At 34.4% G+C, this 20,826-nt stretch overlaps 1 protein-coding gene across 4 annotated transcripts in view; it reads right to left on the minus strand.

Annotated features, from left to right (window-relative positions):
* The window catches only part of LOC143247319 (mitogen-activated protein kinase 14-like), a 45,014-nt gene extending 44,364 nt beyond the window's left edge, over positions 1–650 (minus strand). For all 4 annotated transcript variants that reach the window (XM_076495160.1, XM_076495158.1, XM_076495159.1 and 1 more), the window contains exon 1: positions 371–650. In XM_076495160.1, coding sequence (XP_076351275.1) covers positions 371–477 — 107 coding nt within the window. In that variant the 5' untranslated portion in view covers positions 478–650. The remainder of the gene's footprint in view (positions 1–370) is intronic.
* Between the last annotated feature and the right edge of the window lie 20,176 nt (positions 651–20,826).

Below are 20,826 nucleotides of genomic sequence, written 5' to 3' on the forward strand. Positions count from 1 at the left end.
ATTTCAACTACTAATACTATCAAAACAAACTTTTATTTGCTATGTTCTACTTCTAAACACATATAATTCAACCAAACATTTATCTGTTTAATTCACATTATTTGCTATCCTTTACTTCAATTTTCGAATAACCGCTCTCAAAACTTTGGAGCGCGTAAATAATATCACCGCCTCTTTAAAATTTCTTAATTTACATAAATAATAAATATACAAATCATACTAATACTTTTATGAACTTATAATACGATGTTTTAATAGAATTATGGTAAATAAGATATCACAGCTATCACTTTCTTTCTAAAATTTAACGTAACTTAAATTTCAACAAGTGAACAACCAACAGAAATGTTACATTTTTATTACTACCTACCAAACTTGTCCGTAGGCTCCACATCCAACGGGTGTCAACTTCGCGAAAACTTCTGGAATTTCCCACACTGTGTTATTTAATTCAATACGAATGAATCCTTTTTTCATTTTAAATTCGTGTATCTTATAAGCACTAATAAAGTGAATGTATTAAAAATTAAATTCACAGTCGTTATAACTCAAAAAACTTAATATATATATACATACATTAGTGTATACGTGAAGACCTATTACTTATAATGATTAAAGGTCTAAAGTTTTCATCTCACAACCTCACAAACGTATTTATTTTACTGCCATCTCGCGGCCTAAAAACACATTACCAATAAAGTATATAATCAAAATAACTGAATAACTCAAAATTTGTACCATTTTGTTTTCATTTATTTGTAGTTAAGCCTCCCGCTAGTATAGCGGTATGTCTACGAATTTACAACCCTAAAATCAGGGGTTCGATTCCCCTCGATGGGCTTAGCAGATAGATAGCCCAGTGTGGCTTTGCTTTAAGAAAACACATTTGTAGTTTAAAACAAAGCTGCACAATGGACCACCTATACTATGCTCTTCACTGCATTTGAAACCATGTTTTTAGTATTGTAAGCCTTCAAACTTACTACTGAGCTTCTGGAAGCATTTAGATTTGAACCCATGATGAGTTGCATATCATTTTATCTAGCACCTGAGCTTAAAGAATTGGTATTATTACACTTGCTAGTAAAATATTTATAACAACCCAGAGCATCATGTTAATTCCATCTCAGGAAAAAAATTCAAATCTTTTATCAGGTTAATGGGACAACTACTGTTTCGGGGACTAGTTTTCAATTTCTTTGTCTTCTCTGAAAAGAATCCAGAAGTGAATGCTCAAACAATTGAGCTAAAGGCTTGAACCACTAGCACATCCTAATAAAACACTCATTAACAACTAAAGTTACTGTATATATATATAGATGCACAGGTAATCAAGGGCCATTATTTCTGTATATATAACTATATATGTGCTTTAAGCTATGCGCCATAAATAAACACGAATCAACTTTATGACAGTATATGTAGTTTGGGTTGAAAGTTTTTGCTAAATATAAAACTTTGTGATCACATATGTAACCAGAGTTATTAGTTATAATTGTTGTCACCCCTTAGGCAGCAGTTAGAAACGAATAGTCCCTCTTTACCCCAAACATTGACTCATTTTTGTCCTTTCTTTTCCTTTCTGGCACACCACAAAATAGTTCGAACCATCACCAGCCAAAAGATCAGAAAACTGCATGCCCACATCCATTTAAAGTATACATACGAGATATTCAAGTCTTTAAAAAAACTTATTTTACTATTGTAGATATTGTATTTCCAAATGTTTAATGCAATCCTAAAGCCGTCAAAGTGTTAATTTTACTCTTTAAAATGTTGTGTTTCCAAATATATGGTGTGAACATAAAACAGTTAAATGTCTTATTCTCAGACATTTTATGTTTTTAAATGTCCAGTGCCATCGTTCACATATCAAAATATTAACTTTACTCTTTACGGTGAAATCCATTATGGTCAATGTGATCCTTATAGTCATTCTTATACATTAAAACTACAAACTTCATAGCTGAAGTTTATTCAGCAAAATGTTCTTCTTATTTAAATTACAAGCAATGTTTTATAACTCACAAGTCTTGATCTTCAGTTGATTTAAATTATTAGTTTTTGAACATTTTCTGAGTTTTTTCCTGAGCGTAATACGTCACTTGTAGCCCCCTAGGAAGAAAGCCATGATAGCTTTAACGAAAGAACGCTAATTTGTCCTAGCAATTATAAACCAAGCGTAATTTTATCAATTGTTAGGTAATTACTGTTTCACAACTTTAGTTCTCAACTTCGAAAAGTCACAACTTGTTTTAACGTTATTTGAATTATGATGTTTCAGTATAATAAGAGACGTTTTTCGTGGAACAAGAGAGTGTAAGTTTAGTTAAATAATATTAGATTCGACAGTACAGTGGTACCTCGGTTCTCGAACTTAATCCGTTCCAGAAGGCTGTTGGAAAACCGAATGAAATTTTTTTCCATAAGAAATACTGTAAATTAAATTAATCCGTTACAGACCTCCAAACATTACGCATTATGAAGCATTTTAAGTAAAAATATTGCTTATTTATACCTGTATAATAATGCTTACATGCATAAAGTCAACCACAAAAACTATAAACACAATAAAAAAACAATAAATGAAAATTTAACTGCACTTTACCTGTGCTGAGGAGAGCTGATGGCGTAAGTGAAAGGTGGTGAGCAACGTGGAGAGTAGGAGGGTTATTATTGTTTGGAAGGGGAGTCACCTTTCATAAAAACGTCAAGTAACTCTCCTTCTGGGGTTCTTTCTCTTTTCTGTCTCTTTGCACTGCTACAACCTGCTTAAGACTCACTGGACCTATTTCTCACTATAAACTTGTCTAATGAGGTTTGTTTCTGCCTGCATTTTAAAATGTTTCTGAAGTAAGACATGACATTGTCATTGAAAAGGTTTATGCTGCGGTTTACTACAGCTTTGTCAGGGTAAAATTTTTCCACAAAACTTTGTAACTCTCCCATTTTTCACACATTTCCTTGATTAGTGAACTAGGAACATCCTCCCTTTTCTCCTCCTCATCTGAAGACACTTCCTCAGTTGCCTTCTGTTGCTGCTCCTTCTGAAGGTCTTGGAGTTCTTCCGTGGTGAGCTCAGTGTTGTGGTCTTCCACCAACTCCTCCACATTATCACCACTCACATTCAAGCCCATACACTTGCCTAGTGAGACAATATCCTCGACAACAGGCTCAGCCTCAAAGCCTTCAAAGTCTCTATCTGCTACTGAGTCTGGCCACAATTTCTTCCAGGCTGAGTTCATGGTCCTCAAAGACACTTTCCTCCAGGCTTTGTCTATGATCCTCAAGCAATGGAGGATATTAAAATGATTTTTTCAGAAATCTCTGGGGGTTAACTCTGTGTCAGAGGTCACTTCAAAGCACCTTTGAAACAGTGCTTTGGTGTAGAGTTTCTTAAAGTTCGATATGATCTGCTGGTCTATGGGCTGAATGAGAGGAGTCGTGTTAGGGGGCAAGAGCTTCACCGTAATGAAAGTGTACTCCTCCACCAACCCGTCCTCCAAGCCTGGTGGGTGAGCAGGTGCATTTTCCATCACAAGAAGGGCCTTGAATGGTAACTATTTTTCCTTGAGGTAATTCTTTACACTTGGGGCAAACACTTCATGGACCCACTCCATAAAAAATTGCCTGGTTACCCATGCTTTACTATTAGCCCTTTACATTACATTTAGTTTACTTTTCAAGGCATTATTTTTCTTAAAACCCTCGGGTTCTCAGAATGATAAACAAGCAAAGGCTTAAGTTTTAAGTCCCCACTTGTATTACTACATAACAATAGAGTTAGCCTGTCCTTCATTGGCGTGTGTCCTAAAAGTGACTTCTCCTCCTTGGTAATGTAGGTCCTCTTTGGCATTTTCTTCCAAATGAGGCCTGTCTCATCACAGTTGAACACGTGTTGTGGAATAAAACCCTCAGCTTCTACATAGTCCTTAAATTCCCTAACAAATTTATTAGCAGCGTCTTTATTAGAACTGGCACCCTCCCCATGTCTCACCACACTAAGTATGCCACTTCTCTTACTAAATTTGTCAAACCACCTCTACTAGCTTTAAAGGCATCACTTGTATCAGCACTCGTTCCAGCGGTGTTTTTCAGGAGATCAGTATACAACTGCTTTGCTTTCTCACAAATGATGGTTTCAGAAATGCTATCACCAGCTAACTGTTTTTCGTTTACCCAAATCAACAACAGTTTTTCTACCTTTTCCATTGTTTGTGTTCTTTGTTTCGTAAGCACTGTCACTCCTTTTGCAACATCAGCTCCTCTGATGACCTCTTTATTTTTCAGTATGGTACAGACTGTAGACTTCGCCATACCAAACTGTGTAACAAGGTCAGACACGCGAACACCACTCTCATACTTCGCTATGAGATATTTTTTCACCTCTATTGTAGCTCTAACAACTTTTCTTTTGGATTTGCTGCTTTCATTATCCTTCTTTGACCCCATGGTGGCTTATTTAATCAGAATATTTAGACAAACAACAAGAGAAAAAGAAAAACGAGAACGTTCACAGCAGATTTTAGCTGGGGTGTGGACTGAGCGACAGGTGCAGGTAAAATGTTTTGGGCAAGCTTGGCGTGGGCCGCAAATAGTCGAAGAATCGTTCGGATCATCAGTAGGGTTATTTCGGGGGTTCGGGTCACGACAGCTTGGTTCGGGAACCGAGTTTATGTTTGACAACCGAGACATTTTTTTCTCAAACAATTTGTTCGAAAACCGAATTGTTCGAGAAGGGAGTCGTTCGACAACCGAGGTACTACTGTATCAAGTTTTCTTTCGCCGATAAAGCCTTGCAATGTTAGGCCTTATCGGTTTGTTTGTTTGATTTTAGAATTTCGTCTAAAGCTACACGAGGGTTATCTGCGCAAGCCGTCCCTAATTTAGCAGTGTAAGAGTAGAGAGAAGGCAGCTAGTCATCACCGCCAATTATTGGGCTACTCTTTTGCTAATGAATAGGGGGATTGACCATCATATTATAACGCCCCACCGGCTGAAAGGGCGAGCATCTTTGGTGCGACGGGGATTCGAACCCGTGACTCTCAAATGACGAGTCGAAGCCTTGACCCACCTGGTCGTGCCGGGTCCTGCTGTCTAATACTGAGGTAACTACTGATTAACACTAAAAACTCCCTAAACTAGACGTACCTTCACAGGGTACCCGACACTGTTTAGTTTCAAGAGTAAATATAAGTCCCCCGCTGGTATAGTGGTGAGGCTTTGGATTCACAACACTAAAATTAGGGGTTTGATTCTCCTCGGTGGACTCAGCAGATAGTCCAAGGTGGCTTTAATTGAGAAAACAGACAGACACAGTAAATATAAACAGAATTAATAATAACAAATATTTTTTCTTACTTCTTGAAGTTCATATGTCATGTTGTGTTGCAACTTACAGAGGTCATAATTCTTGTAATTCATGGAATGCACACGTGTCACTAACGTTACAACAGTACAAATTGCAGCGCTAAGCGTCCCTTATGTGACGTCATTTTAGTGTATATTAACTGTGTGTGTGTGTTTTCTTATAACAAAGCCACATCGGGGTATCTACTGAGTTCACCGAGGGGAATCGAACCCCTGATGAACTGACTGACAGGCAACATATTATTGTATATTTGTGTGAGCAGTTAAAAAAGATGATGCCTCGAGACAGCATTCGGTTCCCCTTCGGAAAATGTATCACACTGAATTTTCGCACAATGAATAGTGGTGTCTATAATAAATTCACGTTTCTCTAGATTCCACGAAATTTCTTGATTATTACGTCATCATAAACTTTCTAAGTATTTTAGTACTATTTTTGAGAACTTTGTTGATATAGTGTCATCGCTGTGAATAACAGCTCCCTGTAACAAATAACTAAATTATAATATTGAAAATGTAGCTCATTATAATAAAAATTTAAAGATATTTTATTTATAAAACTAAATACTAAATAGCATCTATAAAGTGCTTCTGAAGTCTCAAACTATTTCACGCAGTAGTTTTTTGGGGTGGGGTGGTGGGAAGCAATACAATAAATAAAACAAGTGCGTGACGATTCAGTGTACCCGGGTCTGAATTTTAAATTTTCGTGCAAAATTACACGAAAGCTATCTTTGTTACCGTCCCTAATTTAGCAGTGTAAAACTAGAGGGATGGCAGCTAGGCATCAATATCCACCGCCAACTCTTGGATTGCTCTTTTACCAACGAATAGTGAGATTTACCATCACGTTATAATGTCCCCAGGGCTGAGAGGGCAAACATGTTTGGTGGGACGGGAATTCGAACCCGTGACTCTCAGATTAGGAGCTGAACACCCTAACCCCCTGGCTATGCCGGACCGTTTGGGTCACTAGAACATTGAGCTAATAGGTTTATCTTTCTGATAAGCCTCAACATATTTATTATTATAGTTTTATCATCAAGTCGTTAATAAAGATTATTCAGTTAAGAAGTTTAATCGGTGACAGACAGAGGAATAATGTCATCACGTCGACCACCCTATTGATTCTGAGAAATGTGAATGTTTACTCGTGGTTACAATAAATACTTTTTTTTCATTGCAACATAATGGGGTGTATTCTGAGCTGTAGCCACAAACTTGTTATCTAAATATTATTATCTATCTGTTGAAATCTTACAAGAAAAACAAATTTTCTTGAAACTAGACTTGAAACCATATAAACGTTTGGAGATTAGGCCTCGACGGCTAACAAATTAGTTTTAATGCTGCGTGCTTGTTATAAATTACAATATACTCTTCGTTTTAGACTTGTTTTGTTTTTGATAAAGAACAAACAATTTAATATTTTAGGAAAGAATTAGATGTTAAAGTTCTGCGCGAATGTTATCATATCTTAAAGACTTCAGCAATGGTGAAAAGTTGGTTGAAATAAAAAAATTGAAGTATGAAGGTCGATTTTTTCTAAACTTTCATTAAGACCTAGTATCGTTCAATAATTAAGTGTTAATTTTTGCTTTTGGTATATTTTAAATTACTAATATAAAAAAGTTGACTTGAACTCCAATAACTGGCGAAGTGTTTGGATCTAGTCAATCTAATATTTGGACTAAAAATGATCTAAGTTTTTTTACATTTTTCTTATTTTGTTCGTTCCGTATTTTAAACTGGAGGCGTGTTGGAACAACATCCGTCGTCTAACAGATCTTTATAACAAATATTAGGTTATCAACTTTCGTTTTTGATTCAAGTTACATTTTTTTTATTCCAAGTTCATTCATCTTTACTGATTTGAATATTTCGTATTAAGTTTTAAGATCCAACCCTGGTGATCTTTCAATTTTTTTTTCATCAGAGGTAATTTGGTATCGTTGTGGGAAAAGAAAATGTAATTAATTAGCCATGTTTAAGAAACGTTTTTTGTTGTTGTCCTCTCCCCCCACACCCAATTTACATGATATCATTTTTCAAGTAGATTCTGGCTCAGATAAACCCAAAACAGTCAGTGACTCATTTATGATTCCTACTCGTATAATGAGCTTCATTTTATAATTTTTACTTTTAACATAAAAACGGTTCGTTCAATGAGTTAATATTCTTGTTTCTCAATATTTTAAACAAGTCATAAGAACATCGAATTCATAAGCTTTATGCGTCAGGAACAGATTATAGCAACTTCCTGTCAGAGCTTTAGTTACTTCCGGTTCATGAGAAAACGGTATGTGTATGTAACACACGTGACATATATCAAGATATACAATAAATGTTTCACCTTTTGTCCTGGAAAATTTATTATAATGGGAACAATTAGAAGAATAATAAAATTTACTAAGACTTTCATGCTATTTTCCTTTTTGTACATGGCTTAAATCTTAAGCCTAAACGGACTTTGGAGTGCTAATTCGGTAGGTGGCAAGTTCTACCCGAACATCACCTTACGTGATACGTGGTGTTAACACCTAGGTCAGTAAACCTTTTATGTCCAGACATCGCCAATCCTAATTTAGAACTGCTGACCGAAGGGGAGGAAACAGAATGTGCCGCCAATACTAAAGGTCTGGCATGGCCAGGTAGCTAGGGCACTCGACTCGCAATTTTAGGGTTGCGGGTTCGAATCTCCTTCACACCGAACATGCTTGCCCTTTCAGCCGAGGGAGCGTTATAATGTTACGGTCAATGCCACTATTTGTTGGTATAAGAGTAGCCCAAGAGTTGGCTGTGGGTGATGATGACTAGCTACTTTCCCTCTAGTCTTATACTACTAAATTAAGGACGGCTAACGCAGATAGCCCTCATGTAGCTTTGCACGAAATTCAAAAGCAAACAAACAAACCTATACTAAATTGTGGGATTGACTGTCACACTTATGACACCTTCACAATCTAAGTGCGAAGCGTGTCTTCCGTCGCATCTAATCACAAGGCCACACCCGACCCCACATACTGACATTCTATGTCATATTGTATTGCTGACAAATATTTTAGCAAAGGTAGGAACAGTTGATCCAACGATGTGTCGAACCGTGGAACCAGTGGCTTGAGTTTGATTTTCTGATAATAGGCTTGTATGTACGTATAGTATTTGTTAAACAAATTAATTCGTTTTTATTCTCTTATTGAAAAATTACACGATCGGCTACCTGCACTTTATCTCCGCGAAGAATCGATACCCGATTTTAGTGCGAAAGGTCTTAAACTTCCCGCTAATCCGGGGACTTAAAATGTGACGTGCATTGAAATGAAAAATGTGTATACTCATAGTTCGGACGACACAACACAGAAAATTATTCCTATGCTAGCCCATTCTGAGAAATTTTGGCACCCCATCAGTGATGTCGAGAAACCCACTTGTTGAGAAACTTATATGCAAAAACGGCTCGTTTGGGTTGATAAAATATTTTACATAGAAGAGCGAACAACGTTTCGACCTTCTTCGGTCATCGTCAGGTTCACAAAGAAAGAGGTAACTGACCGGAAGCTGACCACATATTTGAAAGGGGTTGTGCAACTGAGTGTCGGAACGTAGAGAACGGTGTTAGATGTTTGAATATAATTTTATTTATTTTATATGTTAATATAGGTATAAAGGCGTTCCCTCATATTGGTTTATTTTGGGTTTAAGTTGTTGTATAAGTAAGGCTTCTTTAATTTTGCGTTTGTTTATGTTTGTTTCTTTATTTAGTATTTGAGTGTTTTCTATGGTTATGTTGTGTTTATTTGACTTGCAGTGTTCGAAAACGTGTGAAGGTGACTTTTTATGCTCTTTGAATCTGGTTTCCATTTTTCTACTTGTTTCTCCAATATAGAAGTCGTGGCAGTTATCACATTGTATTTTATAAATACTGTTGGTGTGGTGTTTGTCAGTGTAGTTTTTACATAGTATAGACCTCAGTTTTGTGCCTGGTTTTTGAATAAATTTGGTGTTAACTGGAATGTCATATTTTGTTACTAGTTTTTGCCAAATGTTGGTTATTTATCTGCTGATGTCAGGAATTTATGGTATGCAGTAGAATATGGTTTCGTGATTTATTGATACGTGAGATATATTTACTTTTGTTAGTTGATTTTGCTTTCTGTCTAGGTGTGTGCGTATAATGTTTTCTACGGTTTGTGGGGGAAACTTATTGATGTTGATGAAGTATTGTTTTATTTTGGTGTTCTAATTTTTTAAAACATTATCTTCACCCTCGTCAATGTTGTCTTTAGTCAGATTTGATTTTGGTGTTCTAATTTCTTAAAACATCTTCTTCACCTTCGTCAATGTTTTCTTTAGTCAAATTTGATTTTTGTGTACTAATTTCTTAAAACATCCTCTTCACCCTTCGTCAATGTTTTTAGTCAGATTTGATTTTGCTGTTCTAATTTCTTAAAACATCTTCTTCACCTTCGTCAATGTTTTCTTTAGTCAGATTTGATTTTGCTGTTATAATTTCTAAAAACCTTTTTCTTCACCTTTGTCAATGTTGTCTTTACTCAGATTTTATTTTGGTGTTCTAATTTCTTAAAACATCTTCTTCACCCTCGTCAATGTTTTCTTTCGTCAGATTTGATTTTGCTGTTATAATCTCTTAAAACTTCTTCTTCAATTTTGTAAATGTTTTCTTTAGTCAGATTTGATTTTGGTGTTCTAATTTCTTAAAACATCTTCTTAACCTTCGTCAATGTTGTCTTTAGTCAGTTTTGATTTTGGTTTTCTAATCTTTTAAAATTTCTTCTTGACCTTTGTAAATGTTGCCTTTAGTCAGATTTGATTTAGGTGTTCTAATTTCTTAAAACATCTTCTTAACCTTCGTCAATGTTGTCTTTAGTCAGTTTTGATTTTGGTGTTCTAATCTCTTAAAACTTCTTCTTCACCTTTGTAAATGTTGCCTTTAGTCAGATTTGATTTTGGTGTTCTAATTTCTTAAAACATCCTCTTCACCTTCGTCAATTTTGTCTTTATTCAGATTATTTAGATGTTCTAATTTCTTAAAACATCTTCTTAACCTTCGTCAATGTTGTCTTTAGTCAGATTTGATTTTGGTGTTCTAATTTTTTAAAACATCTTCACCTTCCTCAATGTTGTCTTCAGTTAGTTTTTATTTTGGTATTCTAATTTCTTAAAACATCTTCTTAACCTTCGTCAATGTTGTCTTTAGTCAGATTTGATTTTGGTGTTCTAATTTTTTAAAACATCTTCACCTTCCTCAATGTTGTCTTCAGTTAGTTTTTATTTTGGTGTTCTAATTTCTTAAAACATCTTCTTAACATTCGTCAATGTTGTCTTTAGTCAGATTTGATTTTGGTGGTCTAATTTTTTAAAACATCTTCACCTTCCTCAATGTTGTCTTCAGTTAGTTTTTATTTTGATGTTCTAATTTTTTAAAACATCTTCACCTTCTTCAATGTTGTCTTCAGTTAGTTTTTATTTTGATGTTCTAATTTTTTAAAACATCTTCACCTTCTTCCTCAATGTTGTCTTCAGTTAGTTTTATTTTGATGTTCTAATTTTTTAAAACATCTTCACCTTCCTCAATGTTGTCTTCAGTTAGTTTTTATTTTGATGTTCTAATTTTTTAAAACATCTTCACCTTCCTCAATGTTGTCTTCAGTTAGTTTTTATTTTGGTGTTCTAATTTTTTAAAACATCTTCACCTTCCTCAATGTTGTCTTCAGTTAGTTTTTATCTTGGTGTTCTAATTTTTTAAAACATCTTCACCTTCCTCAATGTTGTCTTCAGTTAGTTTTTATTTTGATGTTCTAATTTTTTAAAACATCTTCACCTTCCTCAATGGTGTCTTCAGTCAGTTTTTATTTTGGTGTTCTAATTTTTTAAAACATCTTTTCCTCAATGTTGTGTTCAGTTTTATTTTTGTTCTAATTTTTTAAAACATCTTCACCTTCCTCAATGTTGTCTTCAGTTAGTTTTAATGTTCTAATTTTTTAAAACATCTACACCTTCCTCAATGTTGTCTTCAGTTAGTTTTTATTTTGGTGTTCTAATTTTTTAAAACATCTTCACCTTCCTCAATGTTGTCTTCAGTTAGTTTTTATTTTGGTGTTCTAATTTTTTAAAACATCTTCACCTTCCTCAATGTTGTCTTCAGTTAGTTTTATTTTGGTGTTCTAATTTCTTAAAACATCTTTGATTTTGGTGTTCTAATTTTTTAAAACATCTTCACCTTCCTCAATGTTGTCTTCAGTTAGTTTTTATTTTGATGTTCTATTTTGGTGTTCTTTTTTAAAACATCTTCACCTTCCTCAATGTTGTCTTCAGTTAGTTTTATTTTGGTGTTCTAATTTTTTAAAACATCTTCACCTTCCTCAATGTTGTCTTCAGTCAGTTTTTATTTTGGTGTTCTAATTTTTTAAAACATCTTCACCTTCCTCAATGTTGTCTTCAGTTAGTTTTTATTTTGATGTTCTAATTTTTTAAAACATCTACACCTTCCTCAATGTTGTCTTCAGTTAGTTTTTATTTTGGTGTTCTAATTTTTTAAAACATCTTCACCTTCCTCAATGTTGTCTTCAGTGTTCTAATTTTTAAAACATTTTTATTTTGGTGTTCTAATTTCTTTGAATATTATGTTTCTTTTACTTCACATTATAAATTTCCATTTCTGACATTTTGACCTTATTTTAATTTAGTTACAGATTTCTTATTAGTTTTTTTATTTATTTCTTCGTTTTCTAATTTTCGAACTTTATCGTCTTGTCTTCTTTTAATTTTATATTTCTTTCTTTTTACCTTCTTTCACTGCTCTGTCTTCGCGTATTCTTAACTCCACTGTTTTGTTATCTACAGCGAACGCTACACATCAATTGATGCTCATGTTGTCATTTTATTTTAACCAAAATGATTCCATTTCTGAGACTAGTGTTGTAATGCGTTTTATCGTTGGGCAGGTTACTTTAAATTATTTGGTGGAAATAATGCGAAATACAGACCACCTAACTAATTAATTTGTTATAAGCTACTATCATTTGCAAGTCTACTCTACAAGCAGCGTTTGAACTGAAATTCCAAAACCTATTAGGCATCAAACTCACAAATAAACTTACTTGCGGAGTTTATTCACTAATCGAACAATTACACACAAGCTGGATGACTCACTGTTGTCTCGCTCACTAACACCAACGAACTCGCTAACTCTGTCTGTCTAATTCATGAATTGACTCTGCCATAGATGGAGCTGATTAATTAAGTATAATTCATCCACTGCGGCATTTTTACATTGTATAGTAATATTCTATGTACTGCAGGAACGTGATCTGGTGGTTAGGGCGATGAACTCGTAATCTCAAAGCTACGGATTCAACTTCCTGCCAAACATTGCATGCTCGTCCTTTCAGTCACGAGGGCGTTATAATGTACAGCCATTCCACTTATTTGTTGGTGAAAGAGTAGCCTAAGAGTTGGCGGTGGATGATGTTGACTAGATGTTTTCTCTCTAATCTGTCACTACTAAATTAGGGATGGCTCACGCAAATACCTCTCGTGTAGCTTTGCGCGAAACAAACAAATAAATACTACAGGAAGTTTCAATATTCTACAAAGAGCCAAACTTCTATGGAATGTATAGGTTTCACAAATAATTTCACGTGTAAACAAGACGGAATCGTCAATAGCCGCGGTACTTGAAGTTTTTTTAGACAGGATTAGAATAAATTAAACTATAGGACCTTTTTCTTCCTTTTTATCAGCTATGTTTTTGTGGGCCAATATTGAGCGTGGAGCGCGCGTGTATCAGATTCAGTTTCATTAGTCGTCAAGACTTCTGCCAACCTACTCTCAAAATGAAATTTTTAAAGAATTAGAGTAAATTAAACTATGTGACCTTGGACGTGGTTAAATACATCAGTCAAAAGTGTTTGACCTCCAGAGGCCAAAACTGGAATTAAACCTCAAATCAGTCAAGAGATGACAAAGTTACGAGCTAAAAGTTTGCACTTTAAAAACTCAGAGCCATTTATAAGCCGCAGCTAAAAATATAAACTTTCTGTCGTGAAGCATGTGTGTGTGCGTTTTCTTTTAGTAAAGCCATATGCTGAGTCCATCGAAGGAAATCGAACCCCTGTTCTATCGCAAAGAAAAATATTAGAATAAGATATAACTCACAACGATTTATTTGTTATTTTTTCAAGGAAATGAGTTATTAAGGTATAATAGCACATATTTGTTATTTTTCTATAGTGTTTTAAATTCCAGGTTGTTTTTTAAAATACAATATTTAACTTAATTGTTTCTGCGTGGAATATTTTATGAAGGAAAAAAGTATATATCGTTGTTATTTTTCTTTGAAATATTTTATAAAAACAAACATAGCATATACTTTGTTATTTTTCGAAAGGATTTTATAAGAAACAATGTCTATTTTTAGTATTTTTCAATGAAATATTTTATTTAGGAACAATAGTGTGTCTTTATTATCTTCTTAGGGGATGTTTGCTGGTGGACGACTCATTTCTATTCCACTGGCGACAAAACTTTCCCCATCTCTCATGCTACTGTGTAACTTTGTAAGTATAAAATATTTATGTTATTTACAAATCTCTTACATTCAATAAAAACTAATTATACCGTAATTTTTTTTAAATACCAAAGTACGTATACTTAACACCATTCACAAAAACGCCCATCACGTTTTATGTAATTGTACATATATTGTTAATAAAGATGAAGCTGTTTTATTTGGTCACACCTTTAACTAGTAACTAAAGTATTATACATTTATTGCGAGAGTTTGTTTGTTTGAAACTAAGCGCAAAGTTACACAATGGTCTTTGGGTGTGCTATCCACTACGGGTATTGAAACCCGGTTTCTAGTGTTGAAAGCGTTTTATTTTAAATTTATAATTGATGGAGTCCCATCTTGAAGCGCCATTTATTTTGTCCTTAAGTTTGTTTGTTTTTTAATTTCGCGCAAAGCTACTCGAGGGTTATCTGCGCTAGCCGTCCCTAATTTAGCAGTGTAAAATTAGAGGGAAGGCAGCTAGTCATCACCACCCACTGCCAACTCTTGGACTACTCTTTTACCAACGAATAGTGGGATTGACCGTCACATTATAACGCCCACACGGCTGGGAGGGCGAGCATGTTTGGTGTGACAGGAAGTCGAACCCACGACCCTCATATTACGAGTCGAGTGCGTTAACCACCAGGCCATTCCGGGCCACCCTTAAGTTTAAAATAGTTGTTAAACAACTACTTTATATGAATTGAGATGTGTCTGTGAACAAAACCATGTGTCGAGATTAAAAAAAATAAAGTTCGATAACAATAGATGACGTAAACATATTAAATTTGTTTTGGGAAGTTAACCAAAAGCATTAACATAGAAAGTGAAGTTTTAATACTTAGATCTCAGTTTATCTTAAGAAAGAAATTAACAACAAAAATTGATTACTATTTCCTTCGTCCTTTTCGATTTTAATCTTTTTTACACAATAATCACTTTTGTTTTAACTTTAAACTAATTAAAGTCCACAAGTTGTGTCATGTTCTATCGGCCATTTCCATAAACTTTTGAAAAGCTACAACATCTTATTTAATAAAATTATTTCATAGATGTATTATACGAATTAAAATGATTTTTTTGCTTTTGCATACCTTCTGTTGCACATCGATGCTAAACTGTTGTTTTGGATAGAAAGTAAATTACCTGCATTGACCCATATATATGCAAAAACGGCTCGTTTGGGTTGATAAAATATTTTACATATAAGAGCAAACAACGTTTCGACCTTCTTCGGTCATCGTTAGGTTCACAAAGAAAGAGGCAACTGACCGGAAGCTGACCACATATTTGAAAGGGGTTGTGCAACTGAGTGTCGGAATGTAGAGGGCGGTGTTAGATGTTTGAATATATAATTTTATTTATTTTATTATATTAATATAGATATAAAGGCGTTCCTTTATATTGGTTTATTTTGGGTTTAAGTTGTTGTATAAGTAAGGCTTCTTTAATTTTGCGTTTGTTTATGTTTGCTTTTTGTTTAGTATTTGAGTGTTTTCTATGGTTATGTTGTGTTTATTTGATTTGCAGTGTTCGAAAACGTGTGAAGGTGACTTTTTATGTTCTTTGAATCTGGTTTCCATTTTTCTACTTATTTCTCCAATATAGAAGTCGTGGCAGTTATCACATTGTATTTTACAAATAATGTTGGTGTGGTGTTTGTCAGTGTAGTTTTTACATAGTATAGACCTCAGTTTTGTGCCTGGTTTTTGAATAAATTTGGTGTTAACTGGAATGTCATATTTTGTTACTAGTTTTTGCCAAATGTTGGTTATTTGTCTGCTGATGTCAGGAATATATGGTATACAGCAGTATATGGTTTCGTGATTTTTTTGATTCGTGAGATATATTTACTTTTGTTGGTTGGTTTTGCTTTCTGTCTAGGTGTGTGCGTATAATGTTTTCTACGGTTTGTGGAGGAAACTTATTGATGTTGATGAAGTATTGTTTTATTTTGTCTAATTCGTCGTCAATTTTATCTTGCGAGCATAGTTTTATGACTGTGTTTATTTGGTTTCTTAGTACGTTGAGTTTTTGTTTTGTTTCATGTGCTGAATCCCAAGGAATGTATAATCCAGTACGAGTAATTTTACGGTGAATTCCTGTTTTAAATTGTGTGTTGGTTCTTGTAATTTTGAGGTTAAGAAATATTTGATTGCTTTCTTCCTGTTCACATGAAGTTAATGTTGGGATGTATAGAGTTTTGTTTAGTTGTTTCGTGTGTCTGTTAGATTTGTGTATATTGGTTTAAATTTGTTTATGACTGATAGGATGCTCTTCATCAAAATACTATTAAAAATGAAAAAAGCCAACACAATTTCACCAACACTTTATTCCTACCTATGTAAAACCGACTTACGCTCACCACAATTATATGGCATCCCCAAACCTCATAAACCAGATTGTCTATTGAGACCAATAATGTCCACATATGAATCATTTAATTACAATCTTGGTAAATGCATAGCATGGGCATTCTCCAAATATGTAACATCAGCCAGTTCATTTATCGAAGACTATTTTAATTTCAAGTCTAATCTAAATCAACTTAATCATAAAGCTTTAATGGCCAGTTTCCATGTTATATCTCTCTTTACAGAAGTTCCAACCACTGAAGCCTGCATGATAGCCTTAGAACTCTATATCCGAGACCCTAACCCATCTATAGACACTCCCAGCGACCCTTATAGAATTCACCAGGATGAAGACAAACTTCATTTTCAACAACCACAACTATATACAAACAAATGGCCTAAGCATGGGCAATCCAGTATCACCAGTTCTAGCCAATATTTTTATGACACAAGTTGAAACACAAGCAATTAACACAGCATTACATCCACCACTATACTGGTACAGATATGTAGATGACAAGGTTGCGGGATTCAAATCTACAGAACACATACTTAATTTTTTCAATCATATTAACTCTATACATCCCAACATTAACTTCACATGTTAACAGGAAGAAAGCAATCAAATATCATTTCTTAACCTTAAAATTACAAGAACCGACACACAATTTAAAACAAAATCCACCGAAAATCACCCATACTGGACTATACATTCCTTGGGACTCAGCACATGAAATAAAACAAAAACTCAACATATTAAGAAACCAAATAAACACAGCCATAAAACTATGCTCACCAGTTAAAATTAACGATGAATTAGACAAAATAAAACAATACTTCATCAACATCAATAAGTTTCCTCCACAAACCGTAGAAAACATTATACACACACACCTAAACAGACAGCAAAATCAACCAACAAAAGTAAATATATCTCACGAATCAAAAAATCACGAAACTATATACTGTTGCATACCATATATTCCCTACATCAGCAAAAATATAACCAACATTTGGCAAAACTTTGTAACAAAATATGACATTCCAGTTAATACCAAATTTATTCAAAAACCAGGCACAAAACTGAGGTCTATACTATGTAAAAACTACACTGACAAACACCACACCAACATTATTTATAAAATACAATGTGATAACTGCCACGACTTCAATATTGGAGAAATAAGTAGAAAAATGGAAACCAGATTCAAAGAACATAAAAAGTCACCTTCACACGTTTTCGAACACTGCAAATCAAATAAACACAACATAACCATAGAAAACACTCAAATACTAAATAAAAAACAAACATAAACAAACGCAAAATTAAAGAAGCCTTACTTATACAACAACTTAAACCCAAAATAAACCAATATGAGGGAACGCCTTTATACCTATATTAATATATAAAATAAATAAAATTATATTCAAACATCTAACACCGCTCTCTACGTTCCGACACTCAGTTGCACAACCCCTTTCAAACATTTGGTCAGCTTCCGGTCAGTTACCTCTATCTTTCTTTGTGAACCTGACGATAACCGAAGAAGGTCGAAACGTTGTTCGCTCTTCTATGTAAAATATTTTCTCAACCCAAACGAGCCGTTTTTACATATAAATTTGTCACCCATGTCTGAAGTTAAGTCTGAAATGTCTTTCAAGTACTATAATGGAGGTGTTTGAATTCAAGAAGGAAATTCTAAATTTTAAAATAATAAAATTTATTTATTGAGGTAATTGGCGCTTATATTTTTGTTTCATTTTTGTAACTATGAGTTAGGTTAGAAGAGAGACAGTCATCGCTACCCATTTTTGGGATACTCTTCACTAATGCCCTCCAGTGACACAGCGACATGTTTGCGGACTCACACTGCTATAAACCAGGTTTCGATACCCGTGATACGCAGAGCACAGATAGTCCATTGTGTAGCTTTGCGCTTAATTCAAAACAAACAAACTCTTTACTAACAAATAGTGGGACTGACTGAAAAATATAACACTCCTATGGCTGAAAAGGCGAGCATGTTCGGTGATGAGATTCCAGCCTACGACTCGAGCATCCGAACCAACATACTATAAGAAAACGAAAAGAATGATCTTATGGAAGGAAGGGATGGAATCCCAAAAGTTCATAATGTTACGTATGTTGAATTCCCCTCACATCTGGTGCTAGATAAACAATCCAGATCTATACTGAATGGCTAACCTGATCTTCAAATTGAAAGATTGGTTGAGAATGCATTTTTTAAAAAGTAAGTTACACCTGTGGATAATAACAAGAACACATTAGAATATGAAAACTTTCTGGTCTTCTCTCCTTTATTAGTTTCTTTGCTCGGTTCCGTGAGTTCAAAGGTCACTTTTCACAATATAACTTTACAGAGAATTTAAATGTCATTTTTGTAATTACTAAGAAGTAGAAGAAGGACAGTTAAGTTCCCTGTAAAACTGTGTCTCTCGTTGGGACAGCAATATGTGTACGGACTTATAACACTAACATCCTGAGTTACATCCCTCCCGGTGGAAATGGCAAATAGCCCAATAAGGCTTCGTTCTAAAACAAACAAATCTGTAAAATTATATCCTGAGATGTGACCTTTGAAGTCACGGAACCGGTCGAAGAAATTAAAAAAATATAGAAAAAACATAATATTATAATATTCTAGTGTGCTATTAAACACACATAAACATACATATATTAAATCTAACTCAAAATGATTTCATTATGGTGGTATGAAACATGCAGCAATATTGAAGCTAATTTTAATTAAATAGATACCTTGGGAAATAATATATATTGGTGCCGAGTTCTGACAGAAGTAAAATAATAATTTGTATGCAAGACAAATGGGAATTTATTTAGGCGTTATAACTGGTCAGACAACTGTTAATAGGGTGAACCTCGCCTCAGGCACGTGAGTAGAAAATAAATTGGATACCTTATCCAATGATTCATCAAGACCTTTGAAGTCACGGAACCAGTCGAAGAAATTAATAAAAAACAGAAAGAAACAGAAGTGTATAATATACTAGTGTGTTGTTACACACATATTAAATTTCACTCAAAATAACTCCATATTCTTCAAATTCTGCTGTGATCGTCTTTGAAGACGAGCGTAATATGTGGGCTGAGGAGTGTTTGGGTTTCTAGTGTCCTTCTTACTATTGCGATAATGCTTCAGGGTATTTTCCGAGTTCTTCATGGATTTATCATAAAATTGGGAATGTTGTCTCAAATCGAGAAGCCTGTAAACCGTAGGCCAATACTTTCTGTTTAGTTATGCTTCGTAGTTTTCTCAATGTATGGAACATGCTAGCCCTCAAATGATGTAACTGTGACATAGTGAGAGATAATTGGTTAATACAATTAGCCTAAAATTCTAAATGAACTAGTCAAAGATACGTTAAATGACTACTTTATCCACCATATATATATATTCATTATAATTAATCATTCTTCATGCACATTGGATAGCTTATATTTTATTTCTTTGATCGGGAATGGTGGTGGTGGGGATTCTGTTTGTTTCGACTCGTAATCTGAGGGTCGAGGGTTCAAATCCCCGTTACACCAAACATGTTTGCTCTTTCAGCCTTGGGGACGTTATAATGTCACGGTCAATCCCACTATTCGTTGATGGAAAGAGTAGCCCAAAAGTTGGCGGTGGGTGGTGGTGACTAGCTGCCTTCCCTCTAGTCTTACACTGCTAAATTAGAGACGGCTAGCGGAGACAGCCCTCGAGTAGCTTTGGGCGAAATTCAAAACAGAACAAACAAAAACCTTGCCATGTCGGGTCAATAGGGATCCTTTCTGAAATCAAATAACACATTTAGGCTTAAGTAAACTAAGAATCAGTATACGTCTGGTGGGTGTATGATCCTTAACAAGGCTTATATCAGTTTAAAGAAATACATTAGCAAACGAGAGTTTGCGAATACAAAACGTCACTTTTATAATTTTTTCAGCGATATATTTAATTTTTCGTGATACCTATTGCAGGTATGATTCAAAATGGAGTCCCCCCTCTAACAGAGATAACCATGACAACAAATTATCAAGAAATTAATATTAACTTCCGGTCAAAGTAACTTACCTGTTTAGAGAAAACCTAACATTCAGCCTGGTACCAGTAACGACTATGCTAATTTAATATAATTTCCTTACATTGTTATTTATAGAGATTATAATATATTGTATCGCCAGTTTGGTACTCTCTCTCTGTTTGCAACATTGTCGGCCATAATCCCGATAATGTTTAACAATATTTGGCCAGCTTAGATGATTGAAGTTAATCCTAAATACGTATACTATGCTGATAATGTAAGAACTACCTTTGTAATGAAAGTATGATAATAAAGACTAAATTAGAAAGTAATAAACCTGTACGTAATTAACATTCCAAATAATACTGTTAAACGTATGCAACTGATTCTCAAATGTGAGGTTTACCAGCGCAACCACTCCATCAATTCTCACATAGCTTCTGTCACTAACATTGTAAGTGATCGAGATTCCTATATCAACAC

This window comes from Tachypleus tridentatus, chromosome 3 (genome assembly GCF_004210375.1).
Source record: "Tachypleus tridentatus isolate NWPU-2018 chromosome 3, ASM421037v1, whole genome shotgun sequence".
Taxonomy (NCBI): domain Eukaryota; kingdom Metazoa; phylum Arthropoda; class Merostomata; order Xiphosura; family Limulidae; genus Tachypleus; species Tachypleus tridentatus.